The 21,300-nt window shown below is 37.7% G+C and overlaps 1 protein-coding gene across 1 annotated transcript in view; it reads left to right on the forward strand.

Moving 5' to 3' along the window:
• The window catches only part of LOC121871761 (probable cleavage and polyadenylation specificity factor subunit 2), a 53,938-nt gene extending 42,167 nt beyond the window's left edge, over window positions 1–11,771 (forward strand). Inside the window, exons 17-18 of the mRNA XM_042374199.1 lie at window positions 2,216–2,353; window positions 11,260–11,771. Coding sequence (XP_042230133.1) covers window positions 2,216–2,353; window positions 11,260–11,352 — 231 coding nt within the window. The 3' untranslated portion in view covers window positions 11,353–11,771. The remainder of the gene's footprint in view (window positions 1–2,215; window positions 2,354–11,259) is intronic.
• The last annotated feature ends 9,529 nt before the right edge of the window (window positions 11,772–21,300 follow it).

The raw sequence follows: 21,300 nt of genomic DNA on the forward strand, positions 1-21,300 counted from the left end.
AATATGACAGTCACCTGACATGACGGGTAGAAATTCACATACGCTCGGTCACCCTAGGCGACAAAAATATCATAAGAGCGACAAGATTTTACTATTTTGCTGGTCTGGGATCACCCGATGGGCGAGTGGGCCGATGACAGTGGTAAGACACACTCAATATGTACAAGAGCTTATAGAGAATACACTATTAATGCTAGTTATCTTAACTGTATTACCGGTATTGCAAGCGGAAGGGATACCCATTTTCTGTATACAACACTTTATATGAAAATGAAAATAAAATATATACACTCAATGATATAATGTAGAATACAAGTTTGCAGTAAAGGATGTTCCACTAGCCGAAAAGGTTGACTTACTGCTGCTAGACATATACGTGTTCTATGAAAAGAGTTCTCTCAACAGGAGCATGTTGAAGCATGCTCATGACATGTCAGGTACCATTTCTGGTTCTAACACGTGTGGGTGGTACAAGGTGGCTCCCGCATATGTTGCAGGCATTGGAGCATCTACTGAAGAGTTACAAGACTATTGTACTCCACATGCAGCAGATACAGAACCCTGATGATCCCGCTTACCACAAGAATTTATCCAGAAAAGCTAAGAACTACCTGCTCCTTCTAACCAGTGCTAACATAGTCCAGTACCTTCACCTCCTACTGGATGTGGTGCGGTGCCTCTCAGAGCTGTTTGGTCAAACCAATATTTCTGCTATCTTGAATGAAATTCAGACTGTAGTTGATGTACTTAACAAATATTTGACTTGGCCAGGACCTAGCCTGAGAAGGATTATGGAGGGTGACTCGACCATGTTCCAAGGAGAGAAGCTGAGTGGTAGAAGCAACACTTTCGAGACTGCAAGGCATGATATGCTGACATCACCGATTTCAAGTCTAAACAAAAGATTTATTGACATGGCCAGTACGATTCTCCAGAATGCATGGATTCTGAATTTCAAATTGTGGCCTGCAGAGTACAGTGGGAATGGAGATTTCGGGGATAGCGCTGTGCAAGCATTGGCCCAGGCTCTTGAGAAAACACTGATGGAGGCAGAGGTGAATCCTACTTTGGTAGAGGATGAATGGACTATGCTCAAAAGTTATATTTACAAGAGTAAGACATCACTTGTTTCAAGACTGTCTTGGCAACAAATCAACCAATCATACAGAGAAAGGTGTGCCTCATTTCTCCATCTGGTTGACCTACTGCTTTCCAGTCCAGCTAGTTCGACTGATGCTGAATGTGGTTTTAGACAGGTCAAACTCATTAAGACAGACTGGCGCAGTCGTCTCACTGATGACCACCTGACGGATCTCATGGTGGTTCAGTTGCAAACAGAGTGTGTTGGAAATTTCAATCCGGACAAAGCCATTGCCAGATTCCTAACAACTGGGGCCCGCCGTGTGGATGGCTACACTCACACTGCTGGCTGCAGCACAGTGGAAGATCTGGACGACAACAATGAGTTGAACGAGGAGCATGTACAGGAAATGCTTGTTCAAATGCAATGCAAAATCTGTGCTCCATGCAATTAATTTAGTTAATATGTGATTATTCCAGTGTTGGTTTAAGATTTCTACTACTAAATAAATGTCACACAGTAAATATGTGCTCCATGCAATTAATTTAGTTAATATGTGATTATTCCAGTGTTCACACTGTAAATCCATGCTTCATGTTAATAATGTAGTTAATATGTGATTATTCCAGTGTTGGTTTATGATTTAACATGGTTTTTACTAGTAAATAAATGTCACACAGTAAATAGAACTTTGTATAAACCCGTTAAGCGCCAATGTTTAATGTTTCTTGACAAATTGTTTAAGGGCTAGTAAAAATTTATAAGGATTAGTAAATTTTCAGATCTACTAGTCCTGCTGGCGACTATGAAAAAAATGGTGAATTTCTACCCCTGCATGATGGGCATAACAATACTGTACCGGTAACATTTTGCTCAAGCTACATTACTGTGTCTTACATTCTAGGTATATAAACCATGTTAACACTTAATCTACCTACAGTATGCTTCAACAGTAATATAGCTCGATATTCTCACTAAATTTTGTTAGAATGATCAATTAATTGTCTGCAAATTGAATGGTTGTTATCTCATTGAGCTTGGTTGAAATAATTTACTGGGAGGTTGATTGGTGTATAATTGATTCATTGTTAACTGTTTGGGAAAAACCAAATTTAATTTTTTTCTTATACTCAGGCACTTCCACATATTCCTGTGTTCATTAACGACATTCGACTAAGTGAATTCAAGCAAGTTCTCAGTCGAGCGGGAATTAGTTCTGAGTTCAACGCTGGCATTCTCTGGTGTGCCAATGGAACTTTAGCTCTAAAAAAAGTAAGTTGTTTATTGTTGTATTGGAGGCTTCTTACCTACAGTACCTTTATATATTCTTGATTCTTTTTTATTCTCTGTAAAATCGGATAACACCTAACTGAATGGGGTCTAGTAGGTTATTAGATGATGTGTTGTGTTCCATTGTTTGAATCCTGGAGGTTAACTGTGACATTGATGTGTAAAGAAGATATGGGTTCTGTTAGTAAACATAAGAACTCTGGTGTTGAATCCAGATACATTTTTTCTCAAGAAATTACCACTTTGCATATCATACAGTAAATCAACTTGTAGTCAAATACATTGGTGCAGGTTCTGTTCCTTTTTACCGAATATTCTACTTTCCCGGAAACCGACAAAAACTGGACATTTACTGTAAATACAGTATTGGAAAAATTCTGTGAACATTACTAGAACAGATTTTTGGTAAATTTTTCAAGACAGTACAGTACCACTTCCCCCCCCCCCCAAATTATGATAATAAAGTAACATATAGTAATGCCAAGTTATGTAGAAGTGATAACCCTGTTAGCTGGAGCAATTTGTGCAAAGCTCTTCTGGGAATGAGAGATCTCCAGATATTGAGAAGAATTTCTCGTCCCTGTAATTTTTCTGGGAACTGTTCTGGGGAAAGTTTTCCGAGAATCTGAAATACGCCTGGTTTTCATCTCTCAAACCCAGAAAACAGTTTCTCATCCCCGGAATTTTCCGGGTACTGGGAGACTTTTCTTGGAATTTTCCAGAAAATGTGCTCCTCGGAAAATAATTCCCAAAGCTGGAATTTTCCGGGAAATTCAGGCTTTGGGAAAGATTATCTGAGAAAATTTCAATTCCAGCTATCGGAGAGATCCGGGTTTGAGGGATTCTGGCTAACGGATATAATAATGATAAAAAAAAAGTAAACCTTTATATGATACTGGTGTGCCTCATGAATGAAGCTGTGTTAAAGTGAAAACTGGTATTTTCCACTTGCACACAGCTGTGGGGGATTAGTGAGTTTCATGTTACTGACCTGACTTGATACTTATGAGATATACATTTACAGTACAGGTACCTCTTGACTTACGACAACCCCGACATACGACCGTCGTGGTTTTATAAAATATTTTTCAAATTACGTATTTTCTAGAACCGACGTTACTGATCGCACTGTGTACAGTGAGTTCTGCTATAACGCGTGTTTTGATAACGCGAATTTGCTCTAACGCGATTTATGAATTAGGAACGATATTTGTATAACGCGAACGCTTGTTTGCTATAACTCGATTTTTGCTTACTATTTCTCCAATTTTGTGGTACAGTGGAGTATGCTATAACGAATTTAATTGGTTCTAGAACCTTGTTTGTTATAGCATTCGTTCGTTATAGGATTAATCCGTTCCAGGCCCCCAAATACAACCACTTAACACTGAAAAATATAATATAGAATTGTAAAAATTGTAAAAAAGTGCATAAATATGCATCTAAATCCCTGAAATAAAGAATATCATTAATATTTGTAATAAAAAAACAATAAATTAGAAAAAAAATAAAATAAAATAAATAATGTTCGTTGTAGGAGTTTCGTTAATTATAGCATACCCCACTGTATTAACTGTGAATATAGTAAAGAATATCAACGAGAAGCGTTCTGGTGATAGAATTCCCGGTGATGATCGTAAAAGAAAGGATATAACACTTGAAGAGAAGCTCGATTTTATCAACCTCAAAATCACCCTTCTCCCCCATCAACTAAAGTGTTACATTTACTGTATGATTTCATTATTAGATATGAATGTAACATTTATTTAGACTGTGCTATCCTTTGTATTAGGCTAACTACTAAATTTTTTCGATTTCGAGTAATCTGCACCTATCCCTATTTTCTCCATAAGCCCTGTTATTTCTATTACGCGATTTTCTATAACACGATATTTTACATGAACACAATTATCGCGTTATAGGAGAACTACCTGTACTGACAAAATTTTTTTTGGTAATTCCCTTTAAAATGGCTGACAAGTGTAAAAGTTAGAGTTCGTGGTGCTGAGAAGAAAAAGAGACACTCATTTTAGAATTTCTATGTATTATTTAAGCATTTTCGACTTACCACCTGGATTTGGGTCCCTAACCCCGTTGTAAGTCGGGGAGTAGCTATAACCGGTCGGAATTCTCTCACTTGGGGATTTTTATTATAGTGGATGGTAATGCAGTGGAAGCGCTCCTTTGAGAAAAACCCGAACCAGCACAAACACAATTACTTTAAAAAATATTCTCCGTGACCCGTTGAAAGATAGCACCTGTGATTGGGGTGAATGAGACGCACTGTAAAATTTGACACTTCTATTCCCTCCAACACTACAACCACAATCAATAATGGTACACCAACATATGCGCACCTCTTAGCGTGGCTTAAAACACAACACTGGGGAACAAAAGTTATACATGATATAAAAAATTGGTAGAAATATTAAATGCCTTATGAGCACTACTAAGGTAACAGTGCTACTTACACCAGAATGAGGAGCTCATCTGAAAACAGTTCCTCGTTATCTCACATCCCTTACTGACACAAACATTAGAAAACAATAGTATCAAATTATTAAGAAATGTTGAGTAATGGTATGTAGTCTGAGATATATGAAAAACTTAAGGCCTAAAACCCCCCACGCGAGGGAGCGTGGGTGGGAGGGGGGGAGACGATATGATTTGACAGTTGGCGCTGAAGGCCTGCATGTTAATTTATCATTACTTAAGAGTGACTAAGCTCTTCTCATAATTTGCTACCCAAACGACCTGGGTGAATATAACTTACATTGCTGGGATTCTTGTAAGATAGTGATTTATTTGAATACCTGTATAAACAATCTATATTTGCAAAAGACATAACAATTTAAGTACCGTAATCACTTAGTACATGTACAGTACAGGTTTGCACTTAGGTCCATTGTTAACCAAGGGACCACTGTATTGCAGTGTACTTGTACTGTACAATATTGACTAAATTCACTAGATAAAGCACACAACTAATGGTTGGTAAAACTTATCAAGTAAGTGAGTGTCAAGTCTGTCAGTATGAGTGGCATGTGTGAGTGCTTGTGTTCCCCATCATAGGAGTCCGTTTTCTCTCGCTTCAGGAAGCCTGAGTCCTCCGTTTTTTCGCAATCTTAGAGTGCACCCGAGACTTCGTTATTCCTTAGTAATGACACAGAATTTAAAATTGCAACTGGGGTTGTAATTGTTGAGGCAGCTAGATATGTCTGATTACAGCAAATGTGTTATTGTGAATTTGTTGGTGAAAGATTTTATCCTCAATAGATGTGGGGTAACATTACACCTGGAGGCAAATGATTACTAAAGCCTAAGGAAGGAAAGGATATTCCTTTAACACATAATATCTGGCCAGTATGGGAAGGATCATCGTGCCTCCGTCAGGGGTCATGGAGTGGTGGTCCAGCAGGTCTCATGGAATTTTTTTAACACATAATATGACTGTGCACAGTAGGTTGCGCGTAAAGTGAACAACATAACATATGGGATTAAATGAAATAGAGACCGGCTGACCCCCAAACTCCACTTTTTCCGACACAATACCTATGTTCTAGATGATGGTACATACATAGAGAAATACAGTCGCCAAGTTAATGTCCATTCAAATAATGGTCTCACACTCCTGGCTCTTCCCTCTCTGAGAAATGTTTGGGGGAAAACCACTAGATTTTAAGGTATAGTAATAAATAATACCTCAAACTAAAGTTAGGATAATATAATTGACATTGCTGGATTCCTTGTAAGACCAGGAATATTTTGAATATAAATGTCATATATTTTGCACAAAAGATAACATATTTACTCAGAGTAAACAAAATACTTAAAGTAGATCTAAAATTTGTATGTCTAATGCAAAATCTATGATGTTTATATTCAAAATGATCATCAAATTGTAAGAATTCCAGCAATGTAAATTATATTCTGGCCCGGTAATTTGTATGAATTTTATGAGCTAAAACAAATATCTTCAATAAATAAACAAAATATACTTACCGAAATACTATCTGTCAATCAAAATACCCCACCTCCCCCCCTTTTCCCACCTGCTCCCTGGGTCCCTCCCTCCCTCCCTACCCCTCACCCCCACCTTCCCTCCCTACCAGAGAAATGATTGGGTTATAACAGTATATTTACATTTTTAGTAATAAATAAAACCTCAGACAAAAGTTAGGATAATATAATTGACATTGCTGGATTCCTTGCAAGACCAGGAATATTTTGAATATACACTTCATATATTTTGCACAAAAGATAACATATTTGCTCTGAGTAAACAAAATACTTGCATTAGATCTAAAATTTGTATGTCTAATGCAAAATCTATGATGCTTATATTCAAAATGATCATCAAATTGTAAGAATTCTAGCAATGTAAATTATATTCTGGCCGGATAATTTGTTTGAATTTTATGAGCTAAATAAAAAAAAATATACTTCACCCGCGTATATGAGTAGATGCACCGCGTAAAGTGGAAATTCCGGTTCTGGCAGGGTACCGCGTAAATGTAGAACCGCGTTAAGTGAGGGTTCACTGTAATGATGATATATTTACACATGTGCTCACTTACATACACGACTTCACTTTTTTTTACCCTTAATTGTTAGCTACTTCCATTGTTCCATTTATTAACATTAAATAACATTACTTAAAACAACCATATTAATTTTTCTACATTAATTTTAATACAGCTACGATGGAGGACTTATTTTCTTCAGTTTTATAATTATGTAGAACCAATCAGTCACTGGTTTTGCAAAAAACGAGTTGTTTTTTACTTTTATTTTGCTTTTAAATAAAGATTTTTTGTTTTATATAGACGTTGATATACATGCTTACATTTGCTTACCTTCTACTGTTGGAAAATATTTCCCTTCGTTGTCATACCGACAAAAACAAGAGAAGGAATGTAAACACTACAGCCCCTAAGATGTGGAGGTGACCAGGTGTATAAAATGAGTGCTGTATTAAAGATTTCACCTTCTTATACAGATTTTTTTAAATTGATGAAAATGACGACTGATAAGCAGTTCTAAGTGATGATATTCAAAGAGGTGTGTGTACTTGTGCCAAAAGGGCTGTATATCAAGCAACGGTTTCACTGGTGTCGGTATTAGGCAGCTAATGTACCAAACAAGGAGGCACTACCGTTTGGGAAGATATTGGAAGCATAGTGTTTTGTCCAATGGTAGACCCTGCTGCTATGAGACCAAGTCCCAGGTTGATGATCTGACTTTCTGCTGGGTCTCAATGGTTTCTCTTACTTTGACAACACAATATACATACAGGTGTATTGTTTCTCACTCGATATTTTTTTTTAATTTGTATTTGTTTATTATTATTATTATTATTATTATTATTATTATTATTATTATTATTATTATTATTATTATTATTACATTTTCGCCCCCTAGGCCCCAATGTGGGTAAGTGACCTGTACCCAGGTGGGCTAAAACCCGTAATTTTTTATTTTTATTATTATTTTTTTTTTTTTATTTCATTTCCAAAATCAGGGTGCGTCTTCCACGATGCAGCGTCTTCCAAGCCAAAAAATGGTACTTCAATGTACAGAATATTCCTCCGGCGGGGAAGTCCGCGTATTTGCAAATCCGAGTATGCTAAACCCACGTATGTTAAGGGCCGACTGTATACAGTTTTCTCTTTATTCATAAGACAAATCTGTTGTTACTTACATGTAACACTTACAGTAAATAACAATCATCTCGGTGACAACAGTTGTTGACAACCAGACTTATATGTCTGATTTTCAACCCGGAGAGTTCTGTTTCATATTTTTTAATTGTTGATGTAATTTTCTTTTAATAACCTTGTTATACACTTAAAGACCTTAGTTGTTGAAGTGCAGTAATAACATAACAACAACTGATTTTCTCTAAACAGTTCAGATAAGCAGTGTTATCTCCACCCCCCACCCATATACAGTAATACCCCGATTTACGCAGTTTCGCTTTACGCGATTCTACATTTACGCGGTACTTCGCCAGAACCAGAATTTCATTTTACGCGGTGCATCTACTCATATACGCGGGTGAAGTATAATTTTTTTATTTAGCTCATAAAATTCATACAATTTACCCGGCCAGAATATAATTTACATTGCCGGAATTCTTACAATATGATGATCAATTTGAATATAAACATCATGGATTTTGCATTAGACATACAAATTTTAGATCTACAGTGGTCCCTTGGTTAACGAGCGCCTCGGTTAACGAGTTACCTTCCCATAAGATTCTTAACTTCGGTTAACGAGCAATCCCTCGATTAACGAGTTTCTTACGAGCCGACTTCCACATGTTTTAGCTTGCATTTGGCGGTCCACCAGCTGTAGTATTAGTCCGCCAATACGTAATCATTTCTAGGGCTTAAATTCCTTACCCTTTTAGTAAATATCAAGAAGTTTATACTATTCAATCATTTTAAAAGTTTAATACAGTCAATCCTCACATTACGCGGTCCCGCATTCCGCGTTTCACCGTTAACGCGGTGCCTTGCCAGAACCTAACATGCTCACATTCCGCGGTCGTGAACCCCATTACGCGGAGAGCGGCTGGCAAGCCGCGCCATTTTTGGATCCAAACCTCCCGCCATCCGCCATGTTGTGTAAGAGGCGCGAAAATGGTGCGCACAAGGTCGCCTAGTCATCAAAACATTACCGAGTTCTTTACCCGCCACCCACCACAACCGGCCCAAGTCAGTGATAGTGATAATTATAGTGAGGATATGGACTTATATGGACTTTGAGGGGTTTAACAAAGAGGCCCTGCAAGCCTCTGTGGTGGATAGTGATACAATTGATACCAGTGATACAGGTGAGGGCCAATAATCTGCCCCCTGCTTCGGAACCAACCCCCCATCCCCGTGTGCCCAGCCATCTTTTCTACTAATGTAAGTGTTAAAAAACCTAATATTATTTATATTTCTCTTAATTATTAATTGTGTGTGCATGCCATCATAAAGTTAAGATAATATTTTTACTACAACATAGTTGTGTGTCGTCAAAAAGTGGAGTTTGGGGATCGGCCTGGACTCCATTTCAATTAATCCCATATGTTATGTTGTTCACTTTACGCGTTCCTCACTTTCCGCGGTACCCTCCGGGTTACATTAACCGCGTAATGTGAGACCCAACTGTATTAAATTTTTTAGTCATTTTAACAATTATTGAACATAATTGAAGGTAGGGTCACTAGTTTGTGGCATGCCATCCTGCCTGCCAATACAGTATACAGGCGTCAGTCTTTGTGTCTTTTCAGTGGAGGTAACATCATGCTTGAGACTTTTCAACTAAATGCTTTTTTCTGTGTTTGCAAGCAAATTATTGGTCATTTTGAAATTTATTTTACATATTAACAATATATAATGCAGTGCAGTGTTGATTTAAAGAAAATAATCTTGAATTACACCAAGAGAACTAAAATTTTATGGGTGAAATGGCACCATGGGGTGACTTCTCTTCCACCCCAATGCCTTCTCTTCTCCCTTCTCCTCCACCTTATTCTAATTCCCATCATCATCATCATCCAGGAGCCTTCTACATACACACCTCAAAGTTAGTGTACTTTTCCTACCTTTTTTGTTGAATTTAGGCAATTTTCGGTGAGCTGGAACCAATTACCCAAAAACCCATTGAAACAATGGTTTCGGTTAACGAGTTTTCGGTTAACGAGCAACCTTCTAAAACGGATTGTGCTCGTTAACCGAGGGACCACTGTAATATAATAATTTGGTTTACGCAAAGCAAATATTTTATCTTTTGTGCAAAATATATGACGTTTACATTCAAAATATTCCCTGACCTGCAAGGAATCCAGAAATGTCAATTATATTATCCTAACTTTAGGTTGAGGTATTATTTATTACTAAAAATGTAAATATACTGTTTTCTCCCAAACATTTCTCTGGTAGGAAGGGAAGGTGGGGGGTAGGGAGGGAGAGACCCAGCGATCGTGGGAAGAGTGGGGAGCTGGAGGTGGGGTATTTTGATTGACAGATAGTGTCTGGGTGAAGTATATTTTTTTTTTTTTAGTGAAGATATTTGTTTTAGCTCATAAAATTCATACAAATTACCCGGCCAGAATATAATTTACATTGCTGGAATTCTTATAATATGATGATCATTTTGAAAATAAACATCATGGATTTTGCATTAGACTTACAAATTTTAGATCTAATGTAATAATTTGGTTTACACAAAGCAAATATTTTATCTTTTGTGCAAAATATATGAAGTTTACATTTAAAATATTCCTTGACCTGCAAGGAATCCAGAAATGTCAATTATATTTTCCTAACTTTAGTCTGAGGTATTATTTATTACTATACCTTAAAATCTAGTGTTTTCACCCAAACATATCTCAGAGAGGGAGGAGCCAGCGAGCTTGGGAAGAGAGAGGGGAGGAGGACGGGAGTTGAGTCCATTATTTGAATGGACATAAACCTGCCGACTGTATTTCTCTTAAATATTTATTGTGTATGCATACCATCATAAAATTAAATTGTTATTTTTGCTACAACATAGGTATTGTGTCGGAAAAAGTGGAGTTTGGGGGTCGGGCCAGTCTCTATTGGAATTAATCCCATATGTTCTGTTATTCCATTTATGCGGTTTTCGTTTTACGCTGTATCCTGTGGGTTCAATTGACCGCATAAATCGTGGTATCACTGTATTCGTTTTTTTCAGACTGGGGTCTGCCCTAATTAGTACTAGAGTTGCCCATCCAGACTTTTATAGAAGATAATTTCAGGATTAATTCTTTATATCTCGTATGTTTTTTAATTAACTGCTTACTTTCTTGCAAGAGACAGATAAGTAATGTTTGTTTTTTTATTCTAATACTGAATGATTTCCACCAACAGCAAGACTCTGGCAGCATATCCCTGGAAGGTCCACTGAGTCAAGATTACTATGAGATTCGTGAGCTACTATACTCTCAGTATGCCATATTGTAAAAATGCGAGAGGTATGATGAATGATGTACCGAGTGAAGACATTTACTTGAACCGTCAGATGTGAATCACTTAGTGGCGTGCAAGTTGACTTACCTATGACTTCGACCTTGTAATCAAGCATCAAGGTGACATTTTCAGGAAGTGATCATGTTGAATGTTTTTTTTTAACCTGTTTCAACCACAGCTGGAGGAGCACAGATTTTTTTTTTTTAATATAACTAAGATCTTGCTGACTGCTCATGTAAATTTTAATGTTATACCATGTGTGTTTTTAAGAGGAGCGTCTGGCTTAGGTCGATAAAAAATGAAAAAAATAAATAAATACATAAAATAATAAAATGTGAAAAAATTCCCGAGCAAATGTGTTGCCTGTGGCTGTATCTGAACAGAGTTTTATGCAGTATGTATTGTTTCCCTCCTCCCCCAACCTTCCTTGGGCAAACATATGATTGGTCGTGGTAAAAATTTTTCCCCCAAAATTTGGAATACATAGCTCAAAAAAGACTCTAGAAACTCATTTCAGACAACTTTCTTTCACTCTGACAAGTATAGGGAGGTAGTAGAAACATGTGTCATCAGTATGTGTCAGACCTTGTCAAGGAGAGGTGTGTACTCCACTGCACCGCACATTTTACCTCACTTGTACTGCTGTACCAGGCTTCTCTCCTCGAATATCATGATGGCATGTCATTAAAAACATAAAAGACAACTGAAGGAAGCACAAGCCAAGAGCACTGCTAAATCCAAGAGGATGAAAGAAGAAAATATTTGCTAAAATAGCGACAGTAACAGCCGCCTCAGGGGGCCCAGCTCCAGCCTTCCACCCCTCCCCTCTACCTCATGTAAAAGTTCAGTTGAGATGTAAAAATACAAAACAAAACGAGATATTACATGTAAAATCGGCTCAGAATGAGCACTTACACAGAAGAGAAAGGTTGAGAAACTTTATCGGCCTGTATCTCACAATGAACTTTTCCAACACTCAGATTGAAATTTCTCTGCCATTTTTTGACCGATTTCAATGAAATAAACGCTCAGTACAGGAAGAACATTTCCTCAACATAACTCCAAAGTTAAATTTTTTCTATCTTGTAAGTTCTATTTTTGGTTGAATATTTAATCTCGTTATTTTGACAAAAATTTCAACCAAGTTGAAAATGTTTTATCCTTAAAACCAAAGACAAAAACAAACAATGGCAATACTAGATCTCTTAGTACTATCGATTTCTAGGCAAATAGAAATAAGTAATGGAGAAATTACACCTTGAAAATTTAGACAAATGTGTAAAAGGTTGAAGATTTTTAAAGGGTAGAAGGGGGTTATGGGGCTAGAATTGATGTACAGTAGCTAAAACAACTATCTGTGCAGGCGGGGGTCGATATGCTCCGAAATTTTACGTGAGAATAGTGGCAGCCCTCATTTACCAAAATTTATCATCCATGGTTTTGTATTGTTTCCCACAAAGTCTGCACAGATAGTTGTTTTAGCTGCTGTACATATGATCCTTGATTGATGATAGGAATATTATAACAATCGACCAAAATTAAAACCACCTACACCAAAAGCCGGACTCTCCTCTTAAGAGTTGACACATATGGGGATCCTTGGGTTATGAGCAACTAGGGGGATGTGGTGTGCTGTCTCATTATCAGGTATTTACATGTCAAATCTATAAAGTATATTCTAAAAAATAATAGAGAATATTTTTACTTACCATGTTTTCACCACTAGGAAAAGACCAGTCATTTTTAACTACATCTACTGTAACTAGGACTGTACAGGTATCCCTCATTTAAAGATGGAGATGCATTCCTCAAAACCTTACAGTAAGTGAAATTATTGCTGAATGAGGGATCCAGTGAATAAAAAAAAAAAAAATAAGTGCTTAGGTGTGTAGGTGTGACAAGTGATCATATGTGCGGGCTCATGCAGACAGTGGACTGTAACTTGTGTAGCCAAAATACTGACTTGCCACCCAGTAGCACTCCAGAGTGGATGAGTCTAAGCTGTGATCTACGTTATGGTTATTTTTCAACCCGTAATTTGGAGTCGATATACGTGTTTTTTGTTTGTTTTTATACAGTCAGTTCTGCTATAACGCGATAGTTGTGTTCTTGTAAAACATCGTGTTATAGAAATTCGCATAATAGAAATAACAGGGCTTATGGAGAAAATAGGGTTTGGTGCAGATTACTCAAAATCGAAAAAAATTTAGTAGTTAGCCTAACACAAAGGATAGCACAGTCTAAATAAATGTTACATTCATATCTAATAATGAAATCATACAGTAAATGTAACACTTTACCTTGAAAAAATATGAATATAACTTGTTGGGGGAGAAGGGTGATTTTGAGGGAGATAACATCGAGCTTCTTTTCAAGGGTTATAGCCTTTCTTTTGCGATCACCACCGGGAATGCGATCACCAGAACGCTTCTTGGAGATATTCTTCTTTACCATACTCACAGTTAATACCACAAAATTGGAGAAATAATAAGCAAAAATCGCGTTACAGCAAACAAGCGTTCGCGTTATACAAATATCGTTCCTCTATTCATAAATCGCGTTAGAGCCAATTCGCGTTGTCAAAACATGCGTTATAGCAGAACTCACTGTACTCTTAATGAACACACAATCTTTAATACAGAATGAGAAAAAAGGAAATAATTATCACATGGTTAAAAACAAAAAGGTAATAAACATTTCTTACATTCACTGGTATTAGCACACACATATCTGGGGACGGGAGGGTAGCAGTGTGGAGGATCTCAACAGCTGTTTACTGTCTCCTGTGTCCCATTTGTAATGAAGCGAAGGCAATGCAGTAGATTTATTTTATTTTACTAATTATTTTTATTTATATCTCGCATTTACTGGTATACAGTGCAGGAAGACCCTGGTTATCACAAGCGATGTACAGGGATTCCTGAAAGTCATTGCTGTTAATAAAGTAGCAAATATCGGGGCAATTTTCCCCATAAGAATTAATGTAAATGGGGGAGGGATGCATTCCCAACTGGCAACTTTCTTCACATATTTTTTTATATATTCTCCTCATTATCCAAGGCTCTTAGAGACCAAGGGACCAGGGTCACATGTTTGCTGCAGTACCAGTATATGTGAAGAATAAATAAAAATTATACTAATAAATAAAATAAAGGAAAAATACCACATTGCCAATTGGCAGTAGTTTCACTAGAAACAGGAGACTGGAGCTGCTGAGATCTCCACCCCTGTTCACACAATCCGGGCGACTCCAGCTGTTGTAAAAAGTGCTTCATTTTGTTTATGTTTTTTACCTTATGTTAATCATTTCTTTAATTTGGGGGGCACATTATGTAGGAGGGTTGTGTGTGTGTGTGTGCATGTAACAGTATAAAAAAAAAGAAGAAAATTATGTAAATCTATCTGAAAATATGAGTTGAAAAATAGCAATAACCAACTCACAGTACACCCCACATGGGTCACCACCAACAACAACACTCACCACTCACTACCAACAACACTCACCACCAACAACAACACCACCACTCACTACCAACAACACTCACCACCAACAACAACACCACCACTCACTACCAACAACACTCACCTGGCAACACCACACCTCACACACCAGCAACACTCACCTGCTTAACAACACCACCACTCTTTCCAACCACTCACCGCAACAACAGCACCGCCTCCACTGTAACAACACCACCACCAACAACACCACGCCACTGCCGCTGGCGCCACCAACAGCGCTACTTGCCGCTGCACAACCAGCACTCACCACCAACAACAACACCACCCGCCACTACCAACAGCCTCACCACCAACAACACCACCGCCACTCACTACCAACAGCACTCACCACCAACAACAACGCACCACCACTCACTACCAACAGCACCACTCCACTGCAACAACACACCACTCTGCCGCCAAACTTTTACTCCACTACCAAACGCACCACCACTCACTACCAACACCACCACTCACTACCAAAGCAGCGCCACACCAACAACACCACTCACTACCAACAACGCACATATACGCCGGCAACTACCACTCACTACCAACGGCACACGCTCACTGCCAACGCACACACTCACTACCAACCAACACTCACCAACAACAACACCACCACTCACTGCAACCACCACCAACAAACACACATACCTGTAGCACCTGCTCACTGCCAACAGCGCACTACACTCACTGCAGCAACACCACCACTCACTACCAACAACACCACCACTCACCACCAACAACACCACCACTCACTACCAACAACACCACCACTCACTACCAACAACACCACCACTCACTACCAACAACACTCACCAACAACAACACCACCACTCACTACCAACAACACTCACCACTCACTACCAACAACACCACCACTCCCTGAACCTGGGTGATGCCAGGTCCGAGGGCCAGGGTTCTCCCCCAAGAGGATCCTGACTTCTGGAACCACTGGACAAACAAACATGCTGGTCCAAAAGCCATTTACCTCTTGGAAGAAGCCTCCTGACCCCATCTCAAAAGGATAAAAAAAGGCTAACCAAGTTCAGGACCGGCTCTCCTTGTTCTAGGTTTGGCACTTCCTGGATGAGGAATTCCAAACTCTTAAAAAAAAGGGATCCGAAGCAGCCTTACGCTGACTTCCGAGACACAAACTTCCAAATGCTTCTCCTAGGATCAGTTACCTCCTCCAGGAAGCTCCTTATTCCAGATACAGAAATGTCCGAATCATGTAGAACAGAGATATAATGTTCCGAGAGTAAGGTACTTCCCAGAACAGACTTCTGACCCCCGTCCTAAAGGAGTGGGGGAATGGGGGCAAATGCAGTTCATGATTCTTCAAATTACATTGGTAAGTGACTATTGTATATATGACTGATGAAAAGAGACAATAGAAACGCTACACCAATACAGTACAGATATTCTTATAATAAACCATTAAAATACATGTACAGAAAAGTCTTCCATCTTTTTCTACAATCTCATTTCTATTTGCTTACACTGGATTTTACTTGGTTGATTCTAGTTGATAGATGAAATTCCTTGAGTCGGATGGAGTCAAAAGATGACTCTTTTTGGTTTGGTTCAGACAAAGTGAAACCTGACCCTAGGATATGGAAGAAATGAAGGAAATAAATCCAGTGCAGATTAAGTAGCACAAATCCTTCTCTCACTCGTATATATAACTTCAGTCTAATCTAAGGTCCTCCCTCACTCTTCTGCTTCAGTACAGTAAAGTTTTAAGTTCTAGTCAAGTTTCTCCCACTTATACATTACTTAAGTAGTTTTAATTCATATCACCAATCTTCCCTCCTTCACTCCAATACTCATCAATCATATCTCCAGCAGTCTTCCCTAACCATTAACATTAGGAGGATTAGCACATACTGTACAACTAGCCTTTCCTCTCAATCAACTCTGACCATAACAACATACAGCTCATAGGCAGGGAAAGTTGATAATCTCAGGGATGTGATTAGGTCTTGATAAAGACGAACTTTTTTTCAGCTGGGGTGGTTCTGGGATGCACCTACCTGGGAAGTTTGTACCATATTTAACTTAATTTCTCACATTGTTACTCATATTGTGAGTGCCTAATAGTTAAAATACACAGTACCCAAAATTAAACATGTATGTTTATTGCAACAATATTTTTCATGCGTATAGTATTAATTCCTTTGCAAATTTTAGTTGTTACTAAACTTAAATTTGTTTAATATTTTTATTTGTGCATCATTATTGAGAGAAAATGAAAAAGGTAAGCTTTTTTGCACTGTATTGCGTGAGAATTAAGAATGTATTACTTACCAGAAGGATTTATCTCTTAATGCACCAGCAACTGGGGTTTCAATAGCATTATGTAATACTATAATAATAAGAAAAAAATCATGTTCCATGATATAATATATCATGGAATATGATTTTGTATAATATACAAACAAAATATTCAGTGTTCTCTCCCATGTAATGTTCATCCATTTGGTTTTGGTTTTTTCTTAGTTTTAACTGCATCAGCTAGTTTTTCAGGGAGAGTAAACACTTCTGTTTTTGTTGCTGAAAGGCCGCTCTGCTCTTCCTTGATTTTTGAGCCATTTCCTTGCAAAGTTTTCTTTGATTCTGCTTCTTTAACAAAAATGTTATATATATATATATATATATATATATATATATATATATATATATATATATATATATATATATATATATATATATATATATATATATATATATATATATATATATATATATATATATATATATATATATATATATATATATATATATATATATATATATATATATATATATATATATATATATATATACAGAAGAAAAGAAAACGAAGTTATCAGCATATACCTAGATCCGCGCTTTCTGATGATTTGCCATATATATATATATATATATATATATATATATATATATATATATATATATATATATAACTTTTCATTTTCATCATATACATAGGTGGTGTCGGCTCGAGCTATTTTAGGTTTCACCGCCACCCTGCCTGACTGCCTGTTTTAGCTCATAAAATTCATACAAATTACCCAGCCAGAATATAATTTACATTGCTGGAATTCTTATAATTTGGTGATCATTTTGAATATAAACAACATATATTTTGCATTAAACATACAATTTTTAGATAAAAATATTTCTCTAGGTAACTATGTTATCTTTTGTGCAAAATATATGACATTTATATTCAAAATATTCCTGGTCTTACAAGGAATCCAGCAATGTCAATTATATTATCCTAACTTTAGTTTGAGGTATTATTTATTAAAATTTAGTGGTTATCCCACACATCTCCTTGGGACGGTTGGTGGGGGGTGGGGGGGAGGGAGGGACCGACCGACCATCTGTTACCCAGTGAAGAATTATTTTTTTTTTTATTAACTGAAGATATTTGTTTTAGCTCATAAAATTCATACAAATTACCCAGTCAGAATATAATTTACATTGCTGGAATTCTTATAATTTGGTGATCATTTTGAATATAAACAACATATATTTTGCATTAAACATACAATTTTTAGATAAAAATTGTTCTCTAGGTAATTATGTTATCTTTTGTCCAAAATATATGACATTTATATTCAAAATATTCCTGGTCTTACAAGGAATCCAGCAATGTCAATTATATTATCCTAACTTTAATCTGAGGTATTATTTAATACTAAATGTTAAAAACTCTTGAATGGAGGATTGGTGGGGGGTGGGGGGAGGGTTGGGACTGACCACGCGGTTGGAAGAGGGGGGGAAGGCAAGGTGGGGTACTTTGATTGACAGATAGTGTCGAAGAATATATTTTTTTTTTATTAACTGAAGATATTTATTTTAGCTCATAAAATTCATACAAATTACCCAGCCAGAATATAATTTACATTGCTGGAATTCTTATAATTTGGTGATCATTTTGAATATAAACAACATATATTTTGCATTAAACATACAATTTTTAGATAAATATTGTTCTCTAGGTAATTATGTTATCTTTTGTGAAAAATATATGACATTTATATTCAAAATATTCCTGGTCTTACAAGGAATCCAGCAATGTCAATTATATTATCCTAACTTTAGTTTGAGGAATTATTTATTACTATACCTGGTTTTCCCCCAAAAATTTCTCAGAGGGAAGAGCCAGTGAGTGTAGTGTGAGAAGAGGGGGAGGGAGTTGAGTCCATTATTTGAATGGACATTAACTTGGCGACTGTATTTCTCTTAAGTATTAATTGTGTGCATGTACCATCATAAAATTAAGATGTTATTTTTACTACAACATAGTTATTTGTCGTCAAAAAGTGGAGTTTGGGGGTCGGGCTGGGTTCTATTGGAATTAATCCCATATGTTCTGTTATTCCCTTAACACGGTTTTCACTTAACGCGGGACCCTCTGGGTTCAATTGACCGCGTTAAGTGGGGTACAACTGTATATATATATATATATATATATATATATATATATATATATATATATATATATATATATATATATATATATATATATATATATATATATATATATATATATATACGGTATATGATTAATACAATATCTTTCCCCCATTGATTGCATATTAATAAATTTGTTTTTAGAAGTACTTTAGGTGTATTCATTTCTCCCACAGTATTTTACCTTTATTTCCATCCAAGTGACCTGATACCAAAATTACCATACTCACGTGCCTAGACCCTCGACCATGTTACGAAAAGAATGACCATACTACCAAAAGAATGTCCATGCTACCCAAGAATAGGTGACGGAACTGAGTAAGAGTAAGAACTAAGAGAAGTAAGTAAGATGAGGGTGGTGTAGAAACAGAGAAAGAAACCGCCCCCTCACATTGGTGGCAGCTCGAGAACCGCCCTCTCACAAGAGCTTTTTTTACTTTTATTTTTATCCTCCTTCGCCACTGATCGGCTTGTTAGCCGCTTTGGGCGATCGGTCACGTCTTTCATTTATAATTCTTCACCAAAAGATCGGCCTCGTAGCCGCCCGGCGATCGGTCACGTCTCTGTCACGCACTGTTGGCAACATTGGGCATGCACCGGCTCCTGAATGTACCTGAACCCGCTCCAGTGTGGTCAAGTCTTTTTTGAAAGAGCCTCACACTCGGTGCCGTCACAACACTCTCTGGTAGATTGTTCCAAGAGTTTACAACCCTCACTCCGAAAAGTTTGCCCTCACGGTTTTCTGGACTTGCGGCTTCTTCAATCTTGAGCTGTGACCCCTTGTGGGGCGAGCGTCCACCAGCTCCAAGTAAGGACAATCAACTGAGTAGTGCCCCCTGAGATGCTTATACACCCCAACTAGGTCCCCTTGCCCGTCTGTAGTATAAGCCAGGCAAGTTCAGGCGCTCCAATCTCTCAGGTAGCTGAGGTGCCGAAGTGCAGGCACCAGTCTGGTGGCCCTCCTTGAACATTTTCAACCAACTGACAGTCCCTAGCATATCCGGGGACCAGATGGGGTGACAGTACCCAGATGGGGGAAGCACTTCACCCTGAAGATCGTTACGAGGACGGACCGTCTAGATATCTGAACGACCTTCTTATAAGACCCAATAATTTATTTGCCTGATTTTCTTCTCACAATGGCCTGAGAACTTCAGCTCATTGTCAACATACACACCTAGGTCCTTCTCACACACAGTCTCAACTAGTGCAGTTTCTTCATCCTGTTGGGACATATGATACGCCTCCTTACTGTTGGTACGCCCCAGGTGCATCCTCTACACTTCTGTGACATTGAATCTCAGCAGCCATTTCTTCTGACCATTCCTGGAGCCCACAGAGGTCCTTCTGCAGCTCTTCAGTCCGCTTGGTTCTAATTTCCCGAAATAACTTGGCGTCATCGGCAAACATTTGTATGGAGGAGGTAGCAGTCAGGCATGTCATTTATGAAACAAACAAACAACAGCGGGCCCAATACACTGCCCCTGTGGTACTACTCACTTGTTACAGGTACAGATGATGATTTCGTGCCATTAATCACCACACACTGCTTGCGGTCATGTAGAAAGTCTCTATCCACGCTAGGACATTTCCGAATTCCGTACCCTTCCAGTTTGATTTTCAGCCTTTGTGGGTACACTGTCGAAAGCCTTGGCAAAATCTAGGTAAATATTGTCGATATTACCACCCCATTCCAGAATATGGGTCCAAATATCCAATACCTTGAGCAATTGTGTTAAGCAAGAGCGCCCCATAAAACCGTGTTGGCAATCTTTACAAGGTTGTTTCGTAGTAGATGTTCCATTGCGGCATCTCTGATAATACTCTCAAGTACTTTACATATTATGCTGGTCAGGCTCACTGGTCTATAGTTGTTCGTGGAGGACGATCGCCCTTCTTGGAAGATAGACTCACATAAGCCACTTTCCATCCACTGGGGACCATTTGTTTATCCAGGCATTTAAAAAACAG

The sequence above is a fragment of the Homarus americanus genome, unplaced genomic scaffold (assembly GCF_018991925.1).
Source record: "Homarus americanus isolate GMGI-L3 unplaced genomic scaffold, GMGI_Hamer_2.0 scaffold39675, whole genome shotgun sequence".
In the NCBI taxonomy this organism is placed as follows: domain Eukaryota; kingdom Metazoa; phylum Arthropoda; class Malacostraca; order Decapoda; family Nephropidae; genus Homarus; species Homarus americanus.